This window comes from Malaclemys terrapin, chromosome 12 (assembly GCF_027887155.1).
Source record: "Malaclemys terrapin pileata isolate rMalTer1 chromosome 12, rMalTer1.hap1, whole genome shotgun sequence".
Lineage (NCBI taxonomy): Eukaryota > Metazoa > Chordata > Testudines > Emydidae > Malaclemys > Malaclemys terrapin.
This window is the reverse complement of record NC_071516.1, coordinates 6,045,100-6,072,865: the sequence shown is the minus strand read 5'-3', so window position 1 is coordinate 6,072,865 and position 27,766 is coordinate 6,045,100. Positions and strand designations below refer to the sequence as shown.

The window sequence follows — 27,766 nt, the reverse complement described above, 5'->3', positions numbered from 1 at the left end:
CTGGCCATTGGTGTGAGCGATCTGCCGCATTCAGGCACCCCAAGGTCACCGGGGAGGTGGTGACCAAACCCCACACTGCTCTGGGGGATCCCCAAAACATCACAGACAGTTTTTTACTCCAAGCATCCCTCTGTAAAGCTGGAATGGCCGCTGCTGGTTCCTATAACTGAGGTGAGTCCATGGGTCTGTGGCGGAAGCACTCATGGGTTGAGTAGTTGCTGGCCTGTACATTGGAGGGAAAGGACTCTGGCTGATTGTTTTAGAACCTTATATACAAACTGATTTTCCCAAGCACCTGTATATACTGCCAGCCGGTAGGGAACTGCAGGCTGAAAACCACTGAACCCTCCATGGGCACATTGGCTGAGGGAGTTTCTCTTCCTGGGGTCAGAGAGTAACAAGGCCCCTCTTTTCTGTGCTGCTTCCAGCCAGCCCCTCAAGGCATAGCCCATGACAGACTGTGCCAAGCCATATACCTTGGAGAGCTATAAAACGGGGATTTGGCCTGGGTCCGCAGCTTTGCCTCAATACTACGTCTCTCCCCACTAATCCAAGCTATCTGCTGTCCCTGGGTGAAATCCACCCCGGTGCTAAGCTCCCATCACACTACCTAGGCCCTGCTTAGGCGCCTAAGGGGTGCAGGCCTTTAGGGAAGGGTGTGCTAGATGGGATGAATTTGACCCACCTGCCCTTTGACCCCCTTCACCATGGGGAGCCTTTCATTCTAATATATAGTGTCCAAGTGGGTGAGAGACGGAGACGGGTCTTTGGTGCCCACTCTCCTCTAGAACCACAATGTCCCGGCAGTGTCTCTCCTGCTCTACACTACCACCAGGAAACCAAAAGCAAAAGGAAGGAAGAGGTCTTGAAGCTTAAGCACACGGCTGCGGGTTGACCATATAATATTCAGGGCTGGAAGCTGATGTGGAGGGGATGGGTCAGTGAGGTTGACTGTCCCTCCTATGTTGATGGCGAGATAGGCCATGCGTTTCACGCCTCGCCTACCTGCTGCCAGTCCCACGTCTGAAAGGTGGGGAACAGGGCTGGCTCCTGGCACCAGTGCAGCAAGCAGGTGCTTGGGGCGGCCAACGGAGAGGGGTGGCACGTCCAGCTCTTCGGCAGCAATTCAGCGGTGGGTCCCTCTCTCCCCGTCGGAGGCAAGGACCTGCCACTGAAGTGCCGCCGATCACGGCTTTTTTTTTTTTTCTCGCTGCTCGGGGCGGCAAAAACGCTGGTGGGGAATATACCCTTTTTATCCGGAGTGGATATTCAAAGGGTTGTTTCTGTTAGGAGGAGAAACTGATGCTACAGCCAGATATTTCACTGATGCAATCCTGTTTATGTACAAAGATTGTTCAGAAAGTCCTGTTTCCCTGAACACAGTAGGCATTAGGCAAAAGGTAGCAGTGTCTTTGCTCGCAAGTCCAAGGCTCTTTTCAGCCAGCACTCTGCCCAAAAAAACCTTCTCAAGGCTTTCTCTCAGGGCCACGCTATGCACTACTTCACTTGTTTTCTCCTTCTGGTTGCTTCTGACTCACACAGACACACACAGCGCCACCAAACAATAACCAGCCCCCCTGAGTTTGCAGTCTGACCCCAGGGAAACTCAGACTGCATGGCACAGCTTCTATTCCAGCCTTGCCATGCTGATCTGTGATTTGGGCACTGGCTTCAATCGTTTCAGCTATCACAAACAAGGGTATATGTTCCTTCATCTAGCCGGAATGGAAGGCAGCTACCAGGTCTGGCAGCTTCAAGGATGGATGCATAACAACCCTGAGCCAGGCGTGCATAGAATCGTAGATTTTAAAGGGCAGTTCTGAGCATCCAGTCTGATCTCGCCCATCGCTCTTACCATCCAGAGCTGCACTCCTTTTCCCCATATCAGTTGCAGCAAGGGGAGATCATGCCAGACGTCTTCTGCTCTGGTCCTGCTCCCAGAGAGAATTGCACCATGAGTGTTTCTCCTGATATCGGGGGGCCAGGGACTGGGCTTTGTATGCCTTCCTCTCTTGTGTGGCTTCCAGAATGGGCGTGCTTAGACCGGTAGGGCCTTGCTGACTCCCCCCCCCCCACACACACACACATCCCATAAAGGGTCCCAGACGCCAGAGGGGCAGGAAGCGTGATGGAAACACCTTGCTCTTGCTGCATGTACGGGGCACAATCTACTGCAAGGAACGGTCCTACTGGGTCAGTTTGGGTTTGAAAGCTGAACCACGGGCCAGGACTCAACAAACACGCAGCCCCTTTCTGTTTGGTGTCTGGGCCAGCTAACGTGGCCCCATGCAGTGGAGGCTTTGGGTTGATAAGTCCAGGCTTCATGGATTGCAAGGCCAGCAGGGACCACTGCGAGCCTCTTGTCTGACCTCCTGTATAACACAGGCCAGAGACCTGCCCCCAAATAATTCCTAATAACCTCTCGACTCCTATTCAGGATCCCCCTGTTTGTGCATCCCAGGAGTGCATTAGCGCTTTTGGCCACATTGGGATTACCTGCCACCACCCCCCTCTCCAATCTTTCTCAGCATCACTGCTTCCCAGGCTAGAGTCCCCCATCCTGTAAGCATGGCCTGCATTTGTTCCTAGATGTAGGCATTTCCATTTAGCCATATTAAAACACATTCCATTCAAAACCTTACCCCCTCGCTCATGCCCCGGCACCTACGGTTGTCTGCCAATAGATGCTGACTCTGCACTTCAGCTGCCGCTACTCAGGGCTGGTCTAAACTGGGGGGGTGGGGGGGGGGCGGGGAATCGATCTAAGATACACAACTTCAGCTACGTGAATAACGTAGCTGAAGTCGAAGTATCTTAAATTGAATTACCTGGGGTCCACACGGCGCGGGATCGATGGCTGCGGCCCCCCCGTCGACTGCGCTACCGCCGCTCGCTCTAGTGGAGTTCGGAGTCGACGGTGAGCGCGTTCGGGGAGCGATATATCACGTCTTAACGAGACACGATATATCGATCCCGGATAAATTGATTGCTACCCGCCATATCGGCGGGTAGTGAAGACGTACCCTATATGCAGTTAGCATAAAGGGAGTCAGGAGATTGGCTGGCAGAGGATGCGGCCAGGCTGCCAAACTCATTTAGTGTCACTTCTCAGCACTCGAAATGCACAGGTGGAAGGGCCTGGGGGATCGGGTGACCAGATGTCCCGATTTTATAGGGACAGTCCCAATATTTGGGGCTGTGTCTTATATAGGTGCCTATTACCCCCTCCCCCTGTCCTGATTTTTCACACTTGCTGTCTGGTCACCCTGCTGGGAGAGAGGCAGTGATCCTTTCCTTTCCAAAACCACAGATCATCACAGAATAACCCTCCCCCCCATGAAGCAAGGCTGCATTTCACACCTGCTGCGTTTCAGCTGCTGCAACTCAACCCTCCTTCTGCAAACCACAGTTTACAAAAACAAAAATCCAAAACCCTCTAACTAAAGGTCCCTTCAGGACAACTTGGACGCGGTCGTTCCTGTGGCTCTAAACTTGCACTCTGATACCGCGCTTGCTGGGGAATGGTTGCTAAGGGAACGAGGGCTGTCATAGCAATGATTATGAAAACTGTGTGTCAACAATGCCCAAGGAGAAGGCAGGGGAATTCTGCAGGGCTCTCGCTGAATCTCATGCTCTGGTTCTCTGCCTTAGTCTCTCGCTCGCTTCGCATTTGCTAGGAAAGTGCATTGATGCCTTTTATTTGCTTTTCCCTTCCAGGGGGCTGCCCCTCCACTGTTGGGCTTGGTGTGCAGGTGCTGTTGGTGGCCTGTGAGGCATAGGTCAGACAAGATGACGTGGTAGGGGCCTGGCTGACCCGGAGCACGCCGACACTACTAAATACAAGCAAACCTTAAAAGAAAAATACACAAAAGCTCATTTAGGGTGACTGTGTTTCCATTCCCACTGTTCATCACAGAAACACCCTGATATGCCCAGCCTGTATCGTTTGGCTGCTTTACTGTCGACAGAGCCAGGCCTCAGCCCGCACCCATACCCCCCCCTCCTGCACCTCTGCCCCAGCCCTGAGCCCCCTCCCACACCCAAACGCCCTCCTGGAGCCTGCATCCTACCCCACTCCCGCACCCCAATCACTGCCAAAGCCCTGAGCCCCCTCCTGCATCTCAAACCCCTCATCCCTGGCCCTGGCCGGAGTCCTCATCTCCTCCTGCACCCCAACCCTATGTCCCAGCCAGGTGAAAGTAAGTGAGGGTGGGGGAGAGCGAGCAATGGAACAAGAGGGTATGGAGTGCGTGGGGGCGGGGCCTCAGGGAAGGGGTGAGGCAGGGGGCGGGTCAACGGGGTTCGGTATTGTACAATTAGAAAGTTGGCAACCCTAACCAGGGCCCCTCCACCTGCCAGGGTTGGGAGGGGGCAAGAGCAGCCCCCGACCTGTGTCCCCGCCCCCCAGACCTCCTGCCCAGGACAGGTGGAGGGTTCGGGGCTCTCCACAGCTGCCCAAGCTCCCCAACCTGCTCTTTCCTGGGCCAGGCTCCAGCTTCCGGTCTGGTTTGGGGGTGGGGGTGGGGAGGCTCAAGGGAAGAGGATGGGCAGAGAGCCTGGCCCATGGTGAAAAGTGGATGGGTCAGGGCTGTCCACTTTCAAAAGCAGGAGGGCCATAGCGCCTTGCTTCCCCCCCCCTTCCCACTCCATTCTGGCACCCTTGCTTTAAGATCACATGATTTTGGGGGGGGGGGCTGGCGCATGGTTTTTGAATGCTTACTGTTGGCAATACAAATTAATGGAAAACGAGGTCCAGACTGACAGGCCCACAGCTGTTAGCACAGTGCAAGCTTTCATACTTCGTATAGACATCCCCCTGTGAACTGACCCACTGTTCTCTAGGTCAGCTGGTGTGCAAAGACCTCAGCTGAACTCTCTGCAGCCCATGCTATGCTCAGAGAGATCTTTCATGACATTGCTTTTCCACTTCGCCTCTCCAGTGCTTGTCTTCCTTTTTGCTAACAAGGGAGCGTCATGTGAGGCATTAGAACTGTTTGCCTGGGTGCACAGCAACTGAGAAAACAAGGGAAACCGGCCTGGCAACCTACATATCGTTTACATTAAAGAGGAATAGCACGAATGCTCCTGCCAAAGAGCGAGCCAGCCAGCCGGCCAGAACCGCCCCCTGGTCACCAGGATCCCGGTGGCTCAAATTACAAACGGCCAAGGTTGCCTTTTTTCATAATAGCGACTGTGCAGACATATTTCTTTGTTCCTGAGCCAGACAGACAAAGCTCGTCACGCCCAGCCAATCTTTGTACAATGCAGTCTGCAGCCCTCTAGGTTTTTACCACCATCTGGTGGCAGAAAGAATTGAGTTTTCTGTCCACTGATTTCTCTTCTTTTTCTGTGTCGCGTCTTATCCCACACTTATCACCAGACTAGCTGAGCACTTGCTAGTTGGGCATTAAGCAACATGGCTACGCATCTGTACCTGGGTGGTATCTCGTCATCTCGCCCTGGGGAGAACGGTGTGTGCTGAGGAGTGGTTCAGTAGGGTGGCTTGTTTGTGTACCTGTACATGCTGCTCTGTGTGTATGTTAGAGAAGGGAGGGCAAAGAAGCACGCCTTGCATGTGGCATGGAAGGTGGTGAGATCTGAGCCCTCAAGAAAGCTCCATCTCCTGACCAGACAAACTGTACCCTTGTGATAGAAATCCTTTGTGAGTGAGGAGCAGGGTTTTTGAGCACAGTCCTCATCCCGGTGTTTTAGGCTCTTTGGGGCCCAGATCATTGAAGGTAAGGACTCAGACCTGGAACCTGAACTTGCAGATAATGTTCCAGCCATTGCTGTTGCCTAAACTGTATTGTGACATGCTGGATGGTGAAAAATTTACTATTTGCCAATCGGGTCTGCTTCTTTGCCCGAGATCAGAGAGGCTTTTTATGTAACGTGACAGCATTTCTAGGTTTGGCCAGATGGGACACAGTCACGTTTGAACACCACATCTGATGAATTTCAAAATGTCTGGGAACATTCTAGCCATCAGTGGGCTGACTGGGCTGGAATGTTGGTGAGAATCGCAAAGCCAGAAAAGCGGTTTGCTCCTTGCTCGCTAGGCCGAGTTGCCTCAGAGTGTGGGCCAGATGCTCAGCCAGAGGGCGAGGAGGAGCTCCTTCCTCCCTCCTCCCAGCTGCCTCCCCCAAGCCTGGTCCATGACAGGTACCGGAGAGACACACAGAGCCACTAACATGGGGGGAAAGGAGGAGGGAATGGGGGTGCACAGAGCCACAGGCAAAGAAGGGCACAGTGTGCCGCTAGCATACAGGGCAAAGGGGGGGGACATACAGCTGAAGGCATGCAGGGAATGGGGGGACCCCATGAAAAGCCCCCAGAATGGGGGGGAGACAGAACCCCAGGAATGGGGTGGGAGGGTGGAATGGGGGCCCCAGAGAGCCTCTGGGAGGAAGGGGAGCACACAGAGGCCCTGGAATGTGGGGGAGGCAGGGAATGGAGGGACACAGAACCCCAGGGATGGGTGGGGCATGCAGAACGCCTGGAACCCGCCCTAGTTGGGGGGGTGGGACATAGAACCCCAGGACTCAAAGGGTGTCATGGACCCCCTCCCCCCCCCCCGAGCCTCTGGCAGGGGGAAGAAGGGACTAGGTAGGACACAGAACCCCTGGTGTGGGAGAGAGGAGGGAATGGGTGAAAGTGGGGATAGCAGGGGATCCTGATATGGGGGGGCAGGGGGAACAGGGAGGACACAGAGCCCCTGGAATGAGGGAGGGCTGGGGGGAGGGTTACACTTATTCCCTGAAATAAAGGGGGATGGGAGGGTGGCACACACAAATCTTGGGGGGAGGGGCAGGGGAATGAGGGTTGCAAGGAGCCCTGGGTGGATGCCATCAGCTTGGCTTACAGAAGCAATGATGTGCGCAGTCCTCTAACGATTGCCTCTCCAGTCATCGCAGTGGCTGTGATACTCAAACCTCCTCGACATCACTTATTCCTGCTGGGGAGGGGCAGCCCTGCTAGGCCATGAATAAACTCTGACTCCAGCCAATTCTAATTCCCATCAGTGACCAAGGCCTGGAACTGGTTCTTTGGACTCCCCTGCCACCGTCTTATCAACCTAATTCCGCTCCTTCCCTCCCTATGGGCGCTCACTGTGTGGTGATTTTCCCTTCATGCTTAGTGCTCCTCACAGAGGTCACCCCGATTGCTTTATATGTTAAGCAGGGGATGGTATTTTCCCCATTAGCCTTCCATGGGAACATAGGAACTGCCCGACTAGACCAGGTCCAAGAGCCATCTAGTCCAGTATCCTGTGTCTGACAGCAGCCAGCACCAGCTGTCTCAGTGTGTAAGGTACCCTGCAATATCAGTCTTGGGATAACCTGTCTACAAGGAAAGTATTTCCTCCTCACCACCACTAATTAGAGGTGGGGTTATGCCCTAGGGCATGAGGGTTTATATTCCTTCCAATGCCTTATAGCTGCTCCTTCCTAATCAACCTGAATGTCATTGTTTTAGCTAGCCCTAGAAAGTCTAGCCCTGACTCTTCGCTATTCAGGGTGTAGCGTTACACCCCAGCATCTTCCACCTCGATGGTTCATTCTCCTCTCCCTCGTCTGCACTTGGAATCCTGCACAGGCCAGCTCAGATGCTCAGGGTGACAATCCTTCCATTCAGAAGCTGGAGAACTGAAAGCAGGGCTGGGCACTCCTGGGGGAAGATTTCTGGAGGCAGAATTTTTCTTCTGCGGGTTCAACACAGTCTGAGGTTGATGCTTGGCAGCTTTTCAGGCAAGCATTGACCTAGACTTCGGGCTAGGACTATGGCGTTCCCCCCTCCCGCCCAGATGGTGATTTGAGATAGTTAAAATACAGGGACAGTTATGTTGTATAATGGGGAGTGGAGCAAATAAAAAAAAAAAAGATGGATTGAAAGGGAACATAATGGATTTGGGGCCAACCCTCATCATTCTAAAAATATATCCTGGATTGCACCCACTGTGTGGTGCAGAATTATACATTAATGACCACGATGATGCACTTTTTGAACATGGGGAGCATCCAGTGACCCCACCTAGCGCAGCAGTCAGTGTATAACAATTTGTATTGAAGCAAAGCAACAGCATCCACACTTGCAGTTCAAGGCACGGGCTCCCTACAGCACATTTTGAATGGAATCAGGTGTTCTCTCTTTCTACTGATCCACCCACCTTTCCCAATAGATTCCCATTGCTCCCTTTCCAAGACCCTGGAGTCTTGCACAGCTGATCATTCTGTTATTCCTCACAGTGGAGTCCAATAAAAGTTCCCCCGGGACATGTAGATTATTGTCATAGATTTTGCTAATCATTTACACATTCTAACATTACTGCAAAAATTAAGTCTTACAGAACACCATCGCGTCTGTGGAGCAGGCGTAACTATACAACGGTCTGGTCAGCAGGAAGTCTTGAAATAAATTTGCAAGGTGGATAGAGGGAATGTATTGTCTTTTATTGGGAGAGAATCAACCCCAAATGGTTTTGCTTGTGTTGCTTCAGATTTGTGTGTGAAATGATTGATAAGTGACATGAGTCCTTGCTCCTGAAATAGATTAATCTTCTCTGGAAACAGCTGTTCTTTAAGCATGTATCCTTAGTATATCAGAAAATGACCTAGGAAAAGCCTGCAGATATCCAAGGCTACATTGTGTACTTGTTTCAGAGGCCAGAGAGCTATTGGTTTCATATCCCCAAAGTCTTTATAACAGAAATAAGAAGAACAGGAGTACTTGTGGCACCTTAGAGACTAACAAATTTATTAGAGCATAAGCTTTCGTGGACTACAGCCCACTTCTTCGGATGCATATAGAATGGAACATATAATGAGGAGATATATATACACACATACAGAGAGCATAAACAGGTGGGAGTTGTCTTACTAACTCTGAGAGGCCAATTAATTAAGAGAAAAAAAAAAAAAAAACTTTTGAAGTGATAATCAAGCTAGCCGAGTACAGACAGTGTGATAAGAAGTGTGAGAGTACTTACAAGGGGAGATAGTCAACGTTTGTAATGGCTCAGCCATTCCCAGTCTAGCTTGATTATCACTTCAAAAGTTTTTTTTTTTTTTTTTCTCTTAATTAATTGGCCTCTCAGAGTTAGTAAGACAACTCCCACCTGTTTATGCTCTCTGTATGTGTGTATATATATCTCCTCATTATATGTTCCATTCTATATGCATCCGAAGAAGTGGGCTGTAGTCCACGAAAGCTTATGCTCTAATAAATTTGTTAGTCTCTAAGGTGCCACAAGTACTCCTGTTCTTCTTTTTGCGGATACAGACTAACACGGCTGTTACTCTGAAACTTATAACAGAAATGTCAGTCTTCAAAAGAGATGAAAGGAAACAGAAAGAGAAGGCTCCTGGTGCAGCTATCGGCCTGGGTTCTCATAGAGCGTGAAACTGTAGAGTTTCCCTTTCAGGTACTGGAAGTCAGGCCTCTGATCTGGACTGAGGTGCCAGCACTTGCGCATGATTTCATAGAACATGGGTGGGCACTTTGGCGGGCGGGACATTTGGAAACCTGTTTGGACTTTTTTGCAAACCTCGCTGTTACTCATACCTACAAATAAGGAAGAAAAAGTATATTAGAAGCATAACTGCATAACCCAAGTACAGCCAGAATAACAACTGGAATCCAGTATCTTTGGGGGTAAGTGCCATTATTCCTTCTTGAAGCATTCTTGTATGCACTTGGGAAAGTGGCTGGAATATAAATTGCCATGCTCAATTCTGCCCTGAGTTACACTCGTGGAAGTCAGTGGGAAAGATGCTGGTTAACTGAGGGCAGAAAGGAGTCTTTTAATCTTGCTTTATACTGTGATGCAATCAGAAGAAGAGTGTTTTCCCAAGCTTTGATGCCTGTAACGTGTGCATCTTGTCAGCACAAGAGCTGGGTGAAAATTTTTGACATTTATTTTCAATGAAGAATGCAGATTTGGTAACATCAAAACATGTCAGTTTCATCAAATAGTTTCTGTTCAAAAACAACTTTTAAAAAATGCCAAAAGAACCAAAATGTTTCATTTAGAAAATCCCAAATGAAATGTATTCATCTTCCCATTTGAAGTGACTTTTTGTTTCAAAATTTCCTTTATCTTATTTTAAAAAAATTAAAAACTTTTCCAAAATGCTCAAAATCAAAACAATTTTCTTTCCTTTTTCAGAATAGCCAGTGACCTGAAAAATCCATTATTTGCACAGCTCTAGTCATCACGGCTTCTTGCCAATGCCTCTACCTTGGGCTCCAAACCAAACACAAAGCAGGTGCTTTCCATGATTCCTCGTGAAATTAAACTTATGCTGTGTGCAACTCCTCGCCATTCAGGCACAATACCTGGGTATGGAATCTGCCCATAGGTGATAATTTCATACAGAAGGATCCCAAAAGACCAAACATCGGACTTGATGGAATAGCGTCCGTGGGAAATGGCCTCAGGGGCTGTCCATTTATAGGGGATATTGTGGGAGTAAGACAAGTACACATCATCCTGCAAACACAAAGGATCTGTGATTAAAAGGAGAGGTAGATACAGTTCCTGGAAGCAGCGCTCTGCTCCCTCCAGATGTCAAAAATTGGTGCCATTCGGTTTGGACTGAAGGAAACAAAACTGGGATTTTTACAGCAGATGAGACTGGGTAATTGCTCTCCAAGGACCAGGCATGAGACCAGTCTGAAAAACTGGGCAAAGCAGAAAGAGAGGACTCACCCTCCCACACTAGCTGTGGAGCTCCTCCGTGCAGTCCACATCAGCCCAGCACAATATTCCATGACTCTCCCATGCTCCCGCAATCCCCACAGAGATCCCATCCCTGGCCTTCTCCCTACATGCTACTGGGCAGGGAGCCTCGATGGACGGCTTCACATCCCATATTGGCTCTATATCCTGCCCCGCAACTCTTGGCCAATGCAACCACACTGGTTCCGCAGCAACCAGGCCTTCTGCAATCACAGAAAACTAGGAGGGATTTGGCCGTAAGAGATCATTAGTGTATTCGGCGTTGATGTTGTTTCGGGGTTGAGAAGCACCTGCTGTGGAAAGCTTCTCCCATCTACTGATCATTGGATCCATTCCAACCCGCCTTATTCTACAATCCTTCCTCACCTCTTGTTGCCCGCTGAGTTGAATGGAATTACTCACATGAGTAAACTCTATCCTGCATGAGAATGGGTTGCAGAATCAGGCCCTGAGACAATTCCTTTGCAAACGCGCCTGTTGTTCCATTAATTTGTGTGTCCAAAGTTAGCCACATTTTAACATTACTCAGAGGGGAATGTATTCAGAGCGCCATGGAGGAAATCCATGGTTGCATGGGGGTAACTCTAAGCAGATTATGGCTCATGGTTATTAACCATCAGTGGGTTTATGTTATCATAAGCTCACTGAGGGATTCACCAGGGTTCAGGAATCACATTTCCTTACTTCCCCCTTCCAAACCAACCACTGTCAGCCCTGAATTGATTTACAATACCTTGATAAGCCTGGCCAGGCCAAAGTCACCCACTTTGCAGATGTTGTTTTCTCCAACAAGAATATTTCTCGCAGCTAAATCTCGGTGAATAAAATTCTGAGACTCTAAGTAGCACATCCCATCAGCCACTTGGGATGCCATGTCAACCAGGTCGGTCATTTCCAGATGCTCCCCTTCTGACGCTGATAAAAAGTGAACAAAAGATCCTTCTATTATTATCTAGCTCCAACGGCCATGTGGATCAAAGACAGGAAAATAGCTCTGGGTGGTGGAAGGCACACTGTGGTGAAAAGGCAAAGCAAGATCTTAGCTGGTCATGGAAGCCTGTGTAGAAATCAAACAAGGGTAAGAGCATACCCACAACACAATAGATCTCTGTATTGCATTTCCTTGCATGACATCACTGAACTTAGTGAATTCCATCCCTGCTGTTGTTAAAACCAATGATGGATGGACAGCAAGGATGAAATTGTGCCTCTGACTTTTCCCCGCAATTAAATTATCTCCGCCATTGAAAAGTATAAGGTAACCACTGACATGGGTTTAGTATCTACCCGCCACAATTGTCTTGGGCTAAAATTTTCAAAAGCAACTAAGTCACTTAGGACCCTAAATTTCTTTTTAAAAAGTGACTTAGGCCCTGAGCCTCAAAGGTATTTAGATGCTTAACTCCCAAGAGTGTAGGGACCTAAAATACCTTTGAAAATCTGCACCTTAGGAGTCCAATGAGAGACTTAGCTTCTTAAGACACTTAGGTGGTTTCAAAAAGTGAACCCTGGGTCACTTTCCACCTGCTTAATCCCAGAACTGTGAAGTACCTGTGGTTCCTAAGAGACTAGACCACCATTTTCAAAAATGTCCACCAATTATTTTGGAGGCCTCAATTGTTGGGTGCCCTACATGAGACAGCTACTGCCTGAACTACCACAGCGGCCACTGGCTTCACCTACTACTAGATCAGTCATACTTGTTCCAGAGACAGCTCCTTCCTGGAGATCATCCTCTAGTTTTTATGATGCATCCTCCAGTGCCCTGTTTTTACCCTAAGCTTGTATCATCGCTGTAAATTAAGGAAGAAGGGAGGGGGCAGCTTGAAGATCAAACCTCTTTCTCCACTCACCATGGCTTGAAGTCACCAGGGAGCACCACTAATCTGCCTTACCTCGGAGAAAATCTAGCAGGTTTCCTTTGAGCATGAGCTCGGTGATGATGTAGACAGGATCTCCAACAGAAGAGATGGCATAGAGGGAGAGGATGTGCTTGTGCCTCAGATTCTTCATGACCTCGGTTTCGTTCTTGAAAGTGGCCTGGTACGTCAGGTCAGCTGCAAAGGAGCCATGTAAGAAAAGAGAATGGAAAGGAATGAGGTGCTTTAATAGAGATCTTTACATTGAATTACCTCTTCCAAGTCCAAGAGGCTATTGGCAGAAACCTAAGAGATGGAGACACGGGCATTCATGTCCATCATAAAGCAACTAAGAATATCTGGACAAAGAAATTGTCCCACTAACACCCCTTCGTAGATAAGAGATGCAGAATCCTAAAATGGGGCATTTCACAGAGCTAGTCTCTGGTGTTACTCTTGAGATGACAATATTAATACTGTTGCCTCTTTTCGACCTAAGCAGCTAGTCAAATTTCGGGGCCAGGAGGATGTTCCAGTTGGAAGCAGAAATTGATGGAGTCTGGCATTTTCTTTGATGCAATCTTGTTTATTTACAACAGTAGTAAGCGACCTATGGCACGCGTGCTGATTTTCAGTGGCACTCACACTGCCCGGGTCTTGGCTACCGGTCCGGGGGGCTCTGCATTTTAATTTCATTTTAAATGAAGCTTCTTAAACATTTTAAAAACCTTATTTACTTTACAATCAACAATAGTTTAGTTCTATCTTATAGACTTATAGAAAGAGACCTTCTAAAAACATTAAAATGTATCACTGGCACGCGAAACCTTACATTAGAGTGAATAAATGAAGACTCAGCACACCACTTCTGAAAGGTTGCCTACCACAACCTACAAGGAAATAGTCCAAAGGCCTGCTTCTCTGAATGCAGGAGTCGTCGAGAACAAAAGAAGCAGTGTCTTAGCTTATGGCCCCGAGCCTTTTTAGCCAACACCAGACTCTCTAGCTTTTCCAGGGTCACATTGTACTCACCTCAGCCAAAAGCTCCTCTGCTCTGCCCACCAGTAAAACTCCTGGGTGGGTTCACAACCCCTGTTGTCTTAAGGGAGGCACTTGTGCTTAACTTATCCTGAGAGTTGTGTTAATTGAAGGGTGCATTCACACCCCATCTCAAAGAGGTTTGTGACCCATTCAGTCACCCGTACCTCTCAGCATACCAATACTGTGATGGGTGAGACACAGCAGGGCCAGGGAGCAGTGGGAGAGTGATTTTATTGGGTGCTGGGAAGTGGGCGGGTATAAGCCCTAGGCCTACTAAGGCGCGGTTCCCTGTAGAGTAAGGGAAGGTTACTACAGGTTAATTGGAGCACCTTCAATTAAGGCCCTGTCAGGAATCTAATAAAAAACCCTGCTTCAGGCAGACAGGGTGGTGGGAGGAAGGAGAGAGGACTGGAGTTTGGAGGGAAGGGAGACTCCCTTCCCCAGTGTCAAGGACTGAGGGTAACCCTACCCAAGGGGGAAGAGGGTAAGAAACCTGCTGGGGTTTAGAGGGGCTGGGGCTCAGGGTGAGGAGCAAACCCAGACTCCTTCCCCGCTTCTCTCCTCTACCACCTTCCCGGGCCACTAGCGGGGCAAGGGACGGTGTCCTAGCACCCCTCACCAAGAAAAGCGTGGGACCCACCATACCAACATTGGCTATTTTGCCATACTGGGTATCAGCTTTAGGACCCTGCATGGAGTCAGGGGACTTTAGTGACTCATTTTGGCAGCTGGACCAAGTGGAACTTATTATCTCCATTTTAGGACTACAAAGCCATGTCCTGATGGGCACAAAGGAAGTGTTTTTCAATCATGTTGGCTAAATTAGCTTCACACAAGCGAGAAGGTCTCTCAATACTCATTAAGATGCAGGCTAACACACTTAAATCCATAGAACTGGCTGGGTTTTAACGTAGGGTAGCCTTTCTGGAGCCGGAGAAAGCAGGAGGAAGGTCTTTCAGAGAGAAACCCTAGGAACAGCCTGCTCGGAGTTGGGGCTACCGTTCATGGTGTAGGTACAGGCCTGCCCCAGGGCTTTGTTATTATATAAGTCAAGGATAAAGGCAAGCCTCAGGGGTGGGGGGTGAGTTTGCACCATAACCACTGTGGTTACAAATACTTTGCATTTCTTCACGACCCTTAAAATAACAAACAAACAAAAAAAAAACCCACCCACAACAACGACTGATGACCCTCTACCACAGAGTGGAATGCAGGCCTACAGTGACACCACCCTACCCATGCACCGTACCCATGCATTCGACATTGGTGAGGCCTCATCTGGAATACTGTGTCCAGTTTTGGGCCCCACACTACAAGAAGGATGTGGAAAAATTGGAAAGAGTCCAACGGAGGGCAACAAAAATGATTAGGGGTCTGGAGCACATGACTTATGAGGAGAGGCTGAGGGAACTGGGATTGTTTAGTCTCCAGAAGAGAAGACTGAGGGGGGATTTGATAGCAGCCTTCAACTACCTGAAGGGGGGTTCCAAAGAGGATGGAGCTCGGCTGTTCTCAGTGGTGGCAGATGACAGAACAAGGAGCAGTGGTCTCAAGTTGCAGTGGGGGAGGTCCAGGTTGGATATTAGGAAAAACTATCTCACTAGGAGGGTGGTGAAGCACTGGAATAGGTTACCTATGGAGGTGGTGGAATCTCCTTCCTTAGAGGTTTTTAAGACCCGGCTTGACAAAGCCCTGGCTGGGATGATTTAGTTGGGAATTGGTCCTGCTTTGAGCAGGGGGTTGGACTAGATGACCTCTTGAGGTCCCTTCCAACCCTGATATTCTATGATTCTAGGATTCAAGGCATTCTGGGAGTTGTAGTTCCCAGTGGCACTCTTGCAATCATAGGCCAGAGAAAAGAATCCTGGGAAATGGAGCAGGAGTATAAATTAACTCTATTTCCATCTCCTGCCTATAATAATCTTCTGTTGACAGGTAGGAGAGGCCTGCTGCCACAGGGACTGGGGTCTTTGCTGAGAGGAAATCAGGGAAGGAGGTTAGAAGGGGCTGTGGGAAGCAGTCTGAGAAAGATCCAGGGAAAAGGGCAAAGAAGCAGGCAGGACTCCGGAACTGTGGGAGGGGTAAGTTCTTTGTTCGGGAGCGGCCTGTGTGAGAAGCACTGGACTCGGGGGTAAAGGCTTCAGCTTGGGTTGGAACAATTGTTTGTTATCAATGGACTCTCATTATCCTGAAAAGGGCAGAGTTTCGGTTTGGCCAGCGGTTGAGAGTAGCCAGACAGTGGGGGAAGCTGAAGTAGCAAAAAGATGACAAGCCACCGCTACACTCTCTAGATAAAGTGCACAAACATTCCTCCAGAATAAAAGTTCTCACCTTTGGGGATTGTTTTAATTGCAACTTTGACCTTGTTTTTCCAGTATCCTTCATAGACTTCTCCAAAGTATCCAGCTCCCAGCTTCTTGACCAGACTGAATTCTTCTCTGGGTCTTTCCCAGTCATCCCAGTGAGGAAGAGGTTCTTGTTCTTGCTAGATTAAACAACAACAAAACAATTTTTTAATGTTTCAGCCTGAGAAAGCCCATTGGGAGAAATAATGGAGATATAGGTCCACCACTGACAGCTGGGCCAGCAGGTGTCTGAAGGCCTGGCTAGAACAACATGAATGATGTGTTGTGATCAGTGCTCTCTGCAAGGGCTGATGGACCAATCGATCAGGGTGATTGATGTGATTATACATCCAGAGAAAGGGTGTTATATTCGCTCTACACCACTCGGTGACAACCAGATGTTCCAGGATATGCTCCTACAACGTGTCATTACCATGGAAGTACTCAGATACCATGGAGATGTTTGCAGACCACATTGAAGGAAGCCATGTAAGCACCTAGACAATTAGACCATTTTGGGGCAGGGCAACACATGTTTTTCCACTTGCAAAAATGCCACCTTTTCTTTCTTTACTTTCTCTTTTGCAACATGAAAGGCAACGTCCACAAGCATAAACCCCATGCCACTTCACCAAGGAAAAAGTGTTTTTTTTTTTTTTTCTTTCAAAAACAAATGAGACTTCACTATCTAGAGAGCAAAGTTGCACCCCAGGCCAAGTTCCTAACTGCAGCCTGGGTGAAATAGTCACAACTGGAAATGATTTTTCCCCTAGGGTGAAATCTATGATTTTTTGTTGCCAAATCTCAGGTTTCCAACATGAATATCCATGAAGCAAAAGCTGGTGGCCTGGCTGATTTCTCTACAGGTGTCCTATTTGCGAGACAAGGCTTCTTCATTGCATCCTTCTTCTGCTGCAGTGAGACATGTGTGTACAGGCAGCAGTGAAGGGGTTAAGGAATGGTCTATGTATCAGCTGCTATTTCCATGGCACTGGGTGAGCATAAGAGATGCTACATGCTTCCTTAGTCAAATGACATAGATGCATACCCCCTAGATAACACTCAATCTTCTACCCACACAGAGTTCCAATATACACCCAAACCATCTGCCAATCTGAGATGCTATCCTGATACCTTGCTCCTTCAGTCTCCCTTGCCATTTCTTGATATGCTTATGCATTAATTTGCCATCATCCTGAGGGTAACTCCCCTGACTTCAATATTTACACCAGGGATTGATTTTTGCCAAGCAAATTTGATTTCTATAGTTGCTGATCTTACAGAATGGGCAGTGACTAATAGGATGTATATACAACATTGGAAGAACTTGTATAATTTTACTCCTGGGGAATTCTGCACCAAAAATTCTGCAAAATTCTCCATATTTTGTTTGTCAAAATAACGCAATATAATCATGCCTGTTTCAATTATTTTAGTAATTTATTTAAACTGCAATACAGAAAAAAGTCACAACAACAATCCAGCATTTCCTAAATACATGAAAGTTACATTGCAGATACTTGGTAACCAATACCCACATTCCAGTGATAACCTGGATTTTCATTGAAATTACATTACAGAACACCAAACTGCAGAATAAAAATAAAGTAGAATGTCACTTTAAATTGCTCAGACTTTCACATATGAAAGTCATTCATTTTTGCTAATCATTGTCTTGCATTTCAATGCAATCCAGTATTTTTATTTAAATTATAGTACAGAAAACAAAGAGCCTTCAAGTTTTTCTCATTTAGTGATTTCCTTCCTGCGCAAAGGATAAAATTGTACAGTGAAAAACTTCCTCTTTCCATCTGCAGGGTTTGAGACAGCATTTATGCAATTCAAGGCCAATTTGGCGATATTTGGAATCTTCTCTTTCACCGAAAGCCAAAAGACTTGGAGGTCTACAAAAATAGGTTTACTTTGAATAGCTTCAAGCACAATCTTTTCCCTGTACAGTTTTAGCTCCTGTTCAGGTACCTCAGAAAAACCAGGTATTGCTTGAAAACACTCACACAGTGTATTGGCAAGATATAAACACAATGAGGATCAAATAACCTACAAGCCTTCAGTAAATTCAGACCTGGTTTTCCAAAGGACAAATATTTGTCAAGCTTTTGAGACGCTTCATGGAATGCCTCTTTAAAGAGATCTAGAAAGACAAGTCTTTCAACAGGAGATACATTTTCCCTACATTTGAAAAACTCTGAGGTACTTTCTGAAGGGAGCTCTAGATGTGAACTGCAATATATCTGCTCTTCTTCCAGAAGGTCAAATGCTTTAACAGTGCAAGGCTTCCTGCTCTCAAATGCCAGATTTAAACTGAGAATTTGTTCACCTTTCTGTGCTAGAAAAGTGATCTGTACAAAAGCGATCTGTACTTTCAATAACACATATTTAGTTGGGTCATTCAGCATTTTCTGAACAGTTTGCACAGAAACTGAGGAGTTGCTGTTGCTCTCTTCACTGAAGAACTCTTTGTAGAACTGAAAGTTCTTAGCGTGATACTGAATATCATGGAACCAGATGTTCCAGCATGTTCTACCCGGGCTAGAAGGTCTGGATGCTTTTGCATCTGGAGACTCCTCTTGTAGTTTCTGGTTAATGAAACGGAGGTACCGCACTTTCCTACTACCAGAGTTATAGAACATGTTTTTGAAGCACTTTACATGTGTATCAACCAGCTGAAAAGGCTTTCGAAATGATCCACTAATTAAATTAACAATACGTGCGAAACAGATGATATGGACAGAATTTAGAAACAGTGTCGAAAACACAGAATCAAATGCCTTTTACATGTAACTAACATTGTCAGTATCAATTACTAAAACATTTTCATAATCAAGCTGGTACTCATTTCCTGCTTTGACTACAGCCTGTGAAACAGCTGACTGATTAACAGCATCCAAAACACTTTATCCATCAAAAAAGAGCTAGCATGCCCATGGCAAGCAGGTTCTAATGGTGCAAACAGTACAGTCATCAAAGATAACAGCGATTTTCTTGTCTTTAAGCTTCAGTTTTAAGTTTTCCTTTTCTTTGAGGTACACTTTGGGTGAGTGCCTCAGTCAGTTGTGTCCTATCAGGAATTGCACCACCGTTCCGGACCCTGCTGTCAAGAAAATCTTGCACAAGTGGGTGGTCAGTCTTTGACATAGGAATGTTGGCACTCGCTAGTGTCTTCACTCATGCTGTAAAAATCTGAAAGTAGAGAAGTTAGATAAGTCTTGAGTGAGCACCAATGTTTACTATCCATGTGACATCTTTAATCTTAGATTAATACATTTATTCACATTATAGAATCATAGAATATCAGGGTTGGAAGGGACCTCAGGAGGTCATCTAGTCCAACCCCCTGCTCAAAGCAGGACCAATCCCCTGACAGATTTTTGCCCCAGATCCCCAAATGGCCCCCTCAAGGATTGAACTCACAACCCTAGGTTTAGCAGGCCAATGCTCAAACCACTGAGCTATCCCTCCCCCTGCATTTAGTTCCGAATGTCTAGATTTTAATTTAGATTTATAGTATAGTAAATGATCACATGATTATATATATGTATTGTAATATTTAGTAATTTGGCTTATGCCTCTATTCAGGAAACTCACACTCAATAACAAAAGTGCATTATTAAATTACAGTCGACTGTAGAACATCACATGAAAATGCAAAAGTGACAGTGTAGAGTGTATTATTATCAACAGAAAACTGACCATAGTCATCACTTAAAAAAAGTTTAAAAACAGAGCTGTCTATTCAAGATCTCCAAGCAAGCGAAGAGACCCCATCGCTATAGCTCTTCTAAGCTACTTATCTTATTTTTCTATATTATAACATTTTCTGATATTTCCACTCACCTCCACACGTTCTTTCTCCGCCTGTGTTTTGTTTTTCAGTGTACATGTTTCTGCCTTCCTCTTGAGCCATATCTTCCTTCAGTTTGCGTTTTTTTTTTTAAGGCAAAATGATCAACAAATTACAGACTGTTGGTCATGATTGAGAACAACATTGCAGGATGCGCAAAATAATTTGTCCCCCTTCGCCTGCAGTTTTGCATGAGAAGCTGGTGTAGCTGTTTTCGGTGCAGGATGTTAAAGCCATTCACGTCATGCACAAGAATGAATATCCCTTTGGTAACTTCATCTGGACCTGCCTGGCTACTTCGGGAAGTGCTCGGTTCTGACTGTCCTGACATTTTATTGACTGCTTGACAAATGTTTTATTTGCCCTCAAAGTCTTTTTTTTTTTTAAATGGGTAAGTAAAATAGATCCTGAACTGTAATCTATCTCCATTGTGCCACTCGGGCAGAGGAAAAAAAGCAAGAAACCACATAGATCTTCCTAGCTGAGGATTCCCTTCCTGTCATTTACAATAAGGCGCCTTTATACCACTCTGGCAACGTAAAGGAGCCTTAAAACTTTTACACCTGTTTTATGCTGCTGGGGGAATTGATTAAGAATGGGAACAATTCAATAACAGTAGGAACAGTAACAACTAAGCAGGAAGGCTGCTACATTTTCTGCTCTTCTTAGAATAGAATAGAATCATAGAATAGAATATCAGGGTTGGAAGGGACCTCAGGAGGTCATCTAGTCCAACCCCTGCTCAAAGCAGGACCAACCCCCAACTAAATCATCCCAGCCAGGGCTTTGTCAAGCCTGACCTTAAAAACCTCTAAGGAAGGAGATTCCACCACCTTCCTAGTGAAAAAGTTGTTCCTAATATCCAGCCTAAACCTCCCCCACTGCAACTTGAGACCATTACTCCTTGTTCTGACATCTGGTACCACTGAGAACAGTCTAGATCCATCCTCTTTGGAACCCCCTTTCAGGTAGTTGAAAGCAGTTACCAAATCCCCCCTCATTCTTCTCTTCTGCAGACTAAACAATCCCAGTTCCTTCAGCCTCTCCTCATAAGTCATGTGCTCCAGCCCCCTAATCATTTTGGTTGCCCTTTGCTGGACTCTTTCCAGTTTTTCCACATCCTTCTTGTAGTGTGGGGCCCAAAACTGGACACAGTACTCCAGATGAGGTCTCACCAATGCCGAATAGAGGGGAATGATCACGTCCCTCGGTCTGCTGGCAATGCCCCTACTTATACAGCCCAAAATGCCGTTAGCCTTCTTGAGGGGATAAAGCCTGCCTTGAGCCTACCTCCAAACAACCTGAAGCTCTATCCCTCCATGCCGGGTGTGTTGCAATAGCCTCTCTCGTTCATTCAGTCACATGCATGCCCAGCCCCGTCCACCTGGCAGTGATTGATGTTTCCCCACACGTGCCCAGCCCTGCACCCCCCGCAGTGATTTACATCTCCACCGGTTGCTCCAGGTGCTCGAAGAGAGATGTCCGGGCTCCCTGGGAAGCAGCGTGTGTCCCCCGCAGATTTGTTTGCTTCCCCATTTTTCTGTGGGGAGCAAAGAAATCTGCAGAGGATATGAATTCTGTATGCATTCAGTGGGGCAGAATTCCCCCAGGAGTATATAATATACGTGCAGTCACTGGATGGCAGTGTTCGGTTGACACTAAGTGTGCATTTCTGTGTCGGGGGCTGATTTATTTACTCATTAGCAGCTTTATAAGGCCAGAAAGGACCATTGTGATTAACAAGCGTGATCTCCTGGATAAGACAGGCCGTGGGTCTTCCCTGAATTAATTTCTGTTTGAACGATAGCATATTTTTTAGAAAAACATCGAATCTGGATTTTAAAATTGCCAGTGATGGGGACTCCACCACAGCCCTTGGTAAGGTGTTCCACTGTTAAAAAAAAATGGTGCTTTATTTAGTCTGAATTTGTCTAACGTCAATGTCCAGCCATTAGCTCTTGTTATACCTTTGTCTGCTAGACTGAAGAGCCCATTATCAAAGTTTTGTTCCTCATGCAGGTACGTACAGAGTGTGATCAAGCCACCCCTTAGCCTTCTCTCTGTTGAGCTAAACAGATTGAGTCTAGAGTCTATCACTATAAGGCATGTTATCCAATTCTTTAATCATTCTCATGACTCTTATAGACTCATAGACTTTAAGGCCAGACGGGACCATTGTGATCATCTGGTCTAACCTCCTACACTTTGCAGACCACAGAACCTCACCCACTCATTCCTATAACCTCTGGCTGAGTTCCTGACGTCATAGAATCATACCACTGGAAGGGCCTCGAGAGGTCATCTAGTCCAGTCCCCTGCACTCATGGCAGGACTAAGTATTATCTAGACCAGGGGTGGGCAAACGATGGCCTGCGGGACCATCCTGCCCAGCCCCGAGCTCCTGGCCCAGGAGGCTAGCCCCGGCACCTCCCCTGCTGTTCCCCTTCCCCTGCAGCCACAGCTCACTCCGCCGCCGGCGCAATGCTCTGGGTGACGGGGCTATGAGCTCCTGGGGCAACGCAGCTGCAGAGTCCGGCCTGACCTGGTGCTCTCTGCTGCATGGTGACAGTGGCGTGACCTGGCTCCAGCTGGGCAGTGCAGCTGTAGTGCCGCCAGCCACCGGTGCTCCAGGCAGCCTGGTAAGGGGGCGGGGAGAGGGGGTTGGATAGAGGGCAGGGGAGTTCGGGGTGGTGGTCAGGGGTGGGGGTGTGGATGGTGATCGGGGAGGGGGAACAAGGGGTTGAATGGGAGCAGGGGTCCCAGGGCGCAGTCAGGAAGGAGGGGGGGTTGGATGGGGTGGCCGGGAGCAGGCAGGGGTTCCGGGGGCAGGCAGGGGACAGGAGGAAGGGGTGGTTGGATGGGGCAAGGGTCCTGTGGGGGGCCATCAGGAATGAGAGGAGGGGTTGGATGGGGCGGCGGGAGTCCAGGGGTGGTCAGGAGACAGGAAGCGGGGGTGTGTGGATGGAGCAGGGGTCCCGGGGGCGGAGGGCCCACGACCCCCTCTCCTAACCGGCCCTCCATACAATTTATGAAACCCGATGTGGCCCTCAGGCCAAAAAGTTTGCCCGCCCCGATCTAGACCATGGTATCTCTCTCATGCTATAAGTGTGCCAACTCATGTATCACCTAACAATACGAATATGCAGGGCCAGATTTGCAAAGATATTTACTCACTTGAAGATGCAGGTAAGTGCCTAGGCATTTTTGAAAATCCCTCTAAACAGATTAGGCATCTAACTTTTATTGATTTCAATGGGAGTTAGGGGCTTAACCTTTTTTAACATCTCTTGAAAATGCTACTATGTACTTATCTGCATCTCCAGGCACTTAAATACCTTTGAAATCTGGCCCTTGGTGCTTATGAGACATCTACCTCCTAATGATTTTACAAAAGTGGGTATTATTCTCCTCATGTTACAGATTGGGAAACGGAGGCACAGGTAGGTTTCAGGATGTGCCCAAAGTCAGAGAGTCGGTGACAGAGTCAGGAATAGCATTTAAGTCTTCTGATTTCAAGTCCCCGGCCTAACTAATAGATTTTAAGATCTCCTGTAGAACACAAACTAGAGAATTTCACCCTGTGATCGAGCCCATCTGACCTCCTATATAACACAGGCCATAAAATTTCACCCAGTCACCCCTGTACTGAGCCCATCTGACTTCCAGGCCTGCATGCAAGAAGACATCAAACTTGTCCTTCCATATCCTGACTCACTCACCAACTAACGCTCCCACCACAAGCATCATTCTGGCAGTTCTTGGCTGGTTCAGATTTACCTTCCAGCAGGGAATGGTCAGTCTCAGGCCGTGAGAGAGGTTCTTCGCTTTGTAATGCTCCACCAGGCTGAGCAGATCTGGGAAGGAGAGCGCAGCGTTCATGTAGAGGTTCCCCTGGGAGTTCCGCCAGATCTTGTAGTGCCTCACAATTGAGTCATCCCGAACTGTGAAATCAAGGAGGAGAGGCGGGAGGAGCACACAATGCAAAGCAGTCATTAAATGTGCTGCTACCTTCCAGTAACTGACAACATGCCAGGAGGCAAGAAGTCATTCCTCACACACCTGTCACAGGTGGGGGAAAGGTTTGGATCTGTACAGGGTCTGCCTACCTCCTGCACCTGGGTTTCAGAATCGAACATGGTGATCTCTCACTAAAATCACCAATTTGCTTTAACTTAAGACCTGGCTGTCAGAGGTGCTGGACAATCTGTTGCTCTCATTGACTGCAGAGTTGTGGGTGCTCAGCACAGGTGTAATGGTGATTGTAATCCCTGGAGACAGTGTCTATAAAGCACCTTGCTCACTCTGGGTACTGAAATAAACCAAATATGGAACCAGCTAGAATGAGTATCAGGGATGACTAGCAATGCTGTCAGGAATTTTAATCCGTTCCCTTCAAACACTGCCAATGCTTGCAGAGAAGAATCCAGTGTCCTCTGCTCTTGTGTTTCTGATCCTTGTTCCCTGCTGCACATGGACTCCGTGTACACCTCTGTTAGACACATGCCCTCCAACAAGTCTTTCTGGAACTCACAAGCCCTGGTTTCAGCTGGAACTATGTGTTTTTTTTTTTTTTTTTTTTTAAGGTTTAAATACATGTTTACATTTAAGGCCCTGAATAACTTAAATCACTCATTACTGGCAAACCTCTGAGTTATTTTTGCTCTGTTTCCTGGTAGGTATTGTCCTGAGACTTGATGCAGCCGCAGGAGATTAACCACTGGAACTGCAGACTGCAAACTTTACTGCTGTCTTCCTGGAACAGAGAGGCTCGGAATACCCATTTCTAGCATAGTCTGAGCAGTTGGCTCAAAGGAACAACTTTCAACGCGTTTGATCTGGGATGGAGGAGGGGAAGAAGTATGTGATTTCTGTACTATGGAACGGAGAGTGATCACAGATGGTTTCTTAAAGAGACATGCCAGCCTGCTGAGCACATAACTTTCCAAAATGTTTGTACCTACCCAGATCACCATCTATGAAAGAAGTGGATGGAAGTGGTATTGGGGTATCTTCAGCATCAAACACAGCTTTGTTTATGATCAGTTTCACCGATTCCCTGGCGTAACAAGCTCAACAATTTCACAGGAAAATGCCTTATTAATAGCAGCAGGCGGAGCAGAAAAAAATACCTTTATTTCTTACAAAGAAATTAAAAAAAGAAATCAAGACATACCATTGAATGCCAGGGCACTCTAAATTGGAAGAACTTTCTCCTTTCAGATAGCCAATTCAAAAAAATGGATAGTGTCTTTAGTACGGCTGGCTCCTGTGAAGTTGTTAAATAGTCCAGAAAAGGAAATTCCATATTCAGAGGTCTAAGCAAAAGGGCTGGTGTTTTGTTACAGAGGTTGGGTCAGAAGGAGGGAGAGAAATAGTTAGACTTACCTGAAAGCACGTAGTCAGTATCTTTTTTCTCACTGATTCGGATTAGAAAGGCCCCGGTCTTGTTCTTTTCCGACAGCAGCCTCTGTAAGGTCTCGGAACGTGAGATCTGCCCAAAAAACCAGCTGGAGGAGGAGAGAAAATAAACCTGTGCTGAGATGAGTCTCCCTAGAGTGTCAGCACGCCTGGGGATCTCTGCATCAAGTGCTATTGTAACAACTCCATGGCCAGCTAGAGACGTCAGTGTGTCGCTGTTCTGCATCTCCCAACCACAAAGAACCTGCTTCAGGGGATAGGACTCTGCCCCCCACGCCATCAACACATCCCTCAAGCTAAGGAAGGTTCAGTCTCTTTCTGCATCTATGACTTCTTTTGGGGTTGCTGCATTGTCTTTGTGGCGCACCCAGATCCCAACTCCCTGGACATAAATTCATGCCATGAGGTTTAGCACCAGGGTGGCTGCTGGTGGAGAGCTTCCTCATGCTGGCTTACCTGCTGGCTAATCATATTCCACAGGACCCCACTAGTCCATCACAGGGGTCCAGGCTGCCCTAGCCACTGGTTAAATTGGCCCCATTAACCCTATGGATGAGTTTGCTTTACAAGTTAGTTAAGTTACAGAAGCTGGTTAACAAAGAGCATCAGCCAGTCGCTGGTGGGAGTGGCATTCCCACCCGCTTTTCATACACACCTTCACTGTCTCTGGGATTCACAGCCAAAGAGTAGGGGACCAGGCTTCCCAGGACCATCTTGGCGAGGCAAAACAGCCATAAATGAAGCTTGTTGACCTGAGATTATGGCTGGTCTGGGTCACTGGCAAGGCACAAAGAAGGCAGCCAGAGCATGCCGATATTCAGGCCCTAGCTATCTGGCCCTCCCTATTTCCCTTTCCAGAGGCTGTCCTTGCCATCCAGCGCTGGGCATATGGGTGTCAGACACAGGTTCTCTTTGGCCTTGCCTTGCGGGATGCTGCCCCAGTGTTTCATTGTAATCCAAACCTTTGTAAAAGGGCTGTAGTTTCCTATACAGAAACAAGCCACTAGCTATGGATCAGCTCAGAGACTGACACCCAAAACTGCTTGGCTTGGCTAAACTGCCATTTGGCTACCAAATGCAAAGCCCTTTTATCTTCCAGCATTAAACAGTGGTTAAGATTCCTGACCCCAGCAGGGTTTTACTTACGATTCTGCCTCCATTGTCTCCTGCTCTGCTAAGTAATTGTAAGGAACATAACCTTCTGCTAGGATCCTGTTCGAGCCATCGACTTTCTTGGCCCACCACCATTCTCCTTCTTGCCTGATGACCTGGAAGAGGTCTCCTGCCCGGAAGCTGATTTCTGTCAGTGTCCTGGCCTCAAAGTCCCAGAGGCTGGTGTACAGAGGACTGGCTCCAAGCCTGGAATTCATGCTGCCGGGTAGAGGAGCTGAATTATGGCAGGAGTTAGGTCTCCCCACAGCAAAGCCAAAGTCAACAAGGTTCTCCTCGTTTTCCAGCCATGAGCTCTTTAAAGAGCTGTGTTGAGCAGCCCTGCAATGCTTGTCTCCGGCTGCCTTCCAAAGGCGTCTGTGTAATTCTGCCAACTTATCTCATTGCAGGCAGGTCAGAGGGTACCTGTCAGGAGCAGACTTTGCAATAACGCCCTCTGCACATCATCTTCTTTATAGCTAAATTGCTGCCCTGCCCTTAAGCCACGCCTCTCTTGGCAACAAAAGGCCAGAAGGAAGCCAAGTGAATTGCTGCCCGGTCTCAGGTGGGTGCAAGGCACCAACCCCGTGAAGCAAGCAGGGCTGCCTACCTAAAGGGCAGAGGTGGAGGGGCATGTGTGACATGATGAGGTTTCACTTTAGGGTACCTACAATCTGCACTGCGATCGGGAGGGGTGATTGACGCATGTGCAGACATACGAGGCCTACCTTTAACTAGCTCACATACGAATAACAGTGACGCTGTGGCAGGACAGACTTCATCCTGGGCTCTGCAAGCCCACCTGGGACCCGAGGTATCATTTAGGTGGTTAGCCATGTTGTCATGGCTTCATTGCTAGTGGTCCCCAAGCTAGCTAGATTGCAAGCACACCCCCTGATTGGAGTGTAGCCGTCCCCTGGGTGAATTTCACCCAGCTGTAGACTGCTACATGGGAGAGAGAAAGGGAGAGAAAGGGGGAAACCAGAGATGCTAGGAGAGGAGAGGGAGAGGAATTTATAGAGAAAGACGAGGGTCAAGGAGGTTAAAAAGGGAGGAAGGGAAGAGAGAGAAAACGGGGAAAGAGACGAAGGGGAGGGGAATAGGGAATGAAATGGAATTTTAGAGGGTTAGTGGCGATTCTTGCGTCAGCCTGAGTATTTCAGGCATGTTAAAAAGGCAGTTATTACATGCGACACATAAGGGTGTAAAGGCAATATCCTAGCCTCTGTTTTGGGGCAAGGAGCTATGGTCAATGTCTCTCGTGTGCCCCAAAACAGAAGCCAGGAGCATATTGCCTTACATCGTTATGTGCCGTATGTAATAACTGCTCCATAAAAGCCACTCAGCTGTAAGT

The 27,766-nt window shown here is 47.6% G+C and overlaps 1 protein-coding gene across 1 annotated transcript; it reads right to left on the bottom strand.

Moving 5' to 3' along the window:
* Window positions 1–9,310: 9,310 nt before the first annotated feature.
* PTK6 (protein tyrosine kinase 6) lies at window positions 9,311–26,495 on the bottom strand. Its single transcript, XM_054046372.1, has 7 exons — window positions 25,231–26,495; window positions 23,623–23,786; window positions 15,970–16,123; window positions 12,634–12,795; window positions 11,472–11,653; window positions 10,336–10,489; window positions 9,311–9,561 (listed from the first exon to the last, which is right to left on the bottom strand). The coding sequence occupies exons 1-7, from the start codon at window positions 25,541–25,543 to the stop codon at window positions 9,371–9,373; spliced, it is 1,320 nt and encodes a 439-aa protein (XP_053902347.1). The 5' UTR covers window positions 25,544–26,495; the 3' UTR covers window positions 9,311–9,370.
* Between the last annotated feature and the right edge of the window lie 1,271 nt (window positions 26,496–27,766).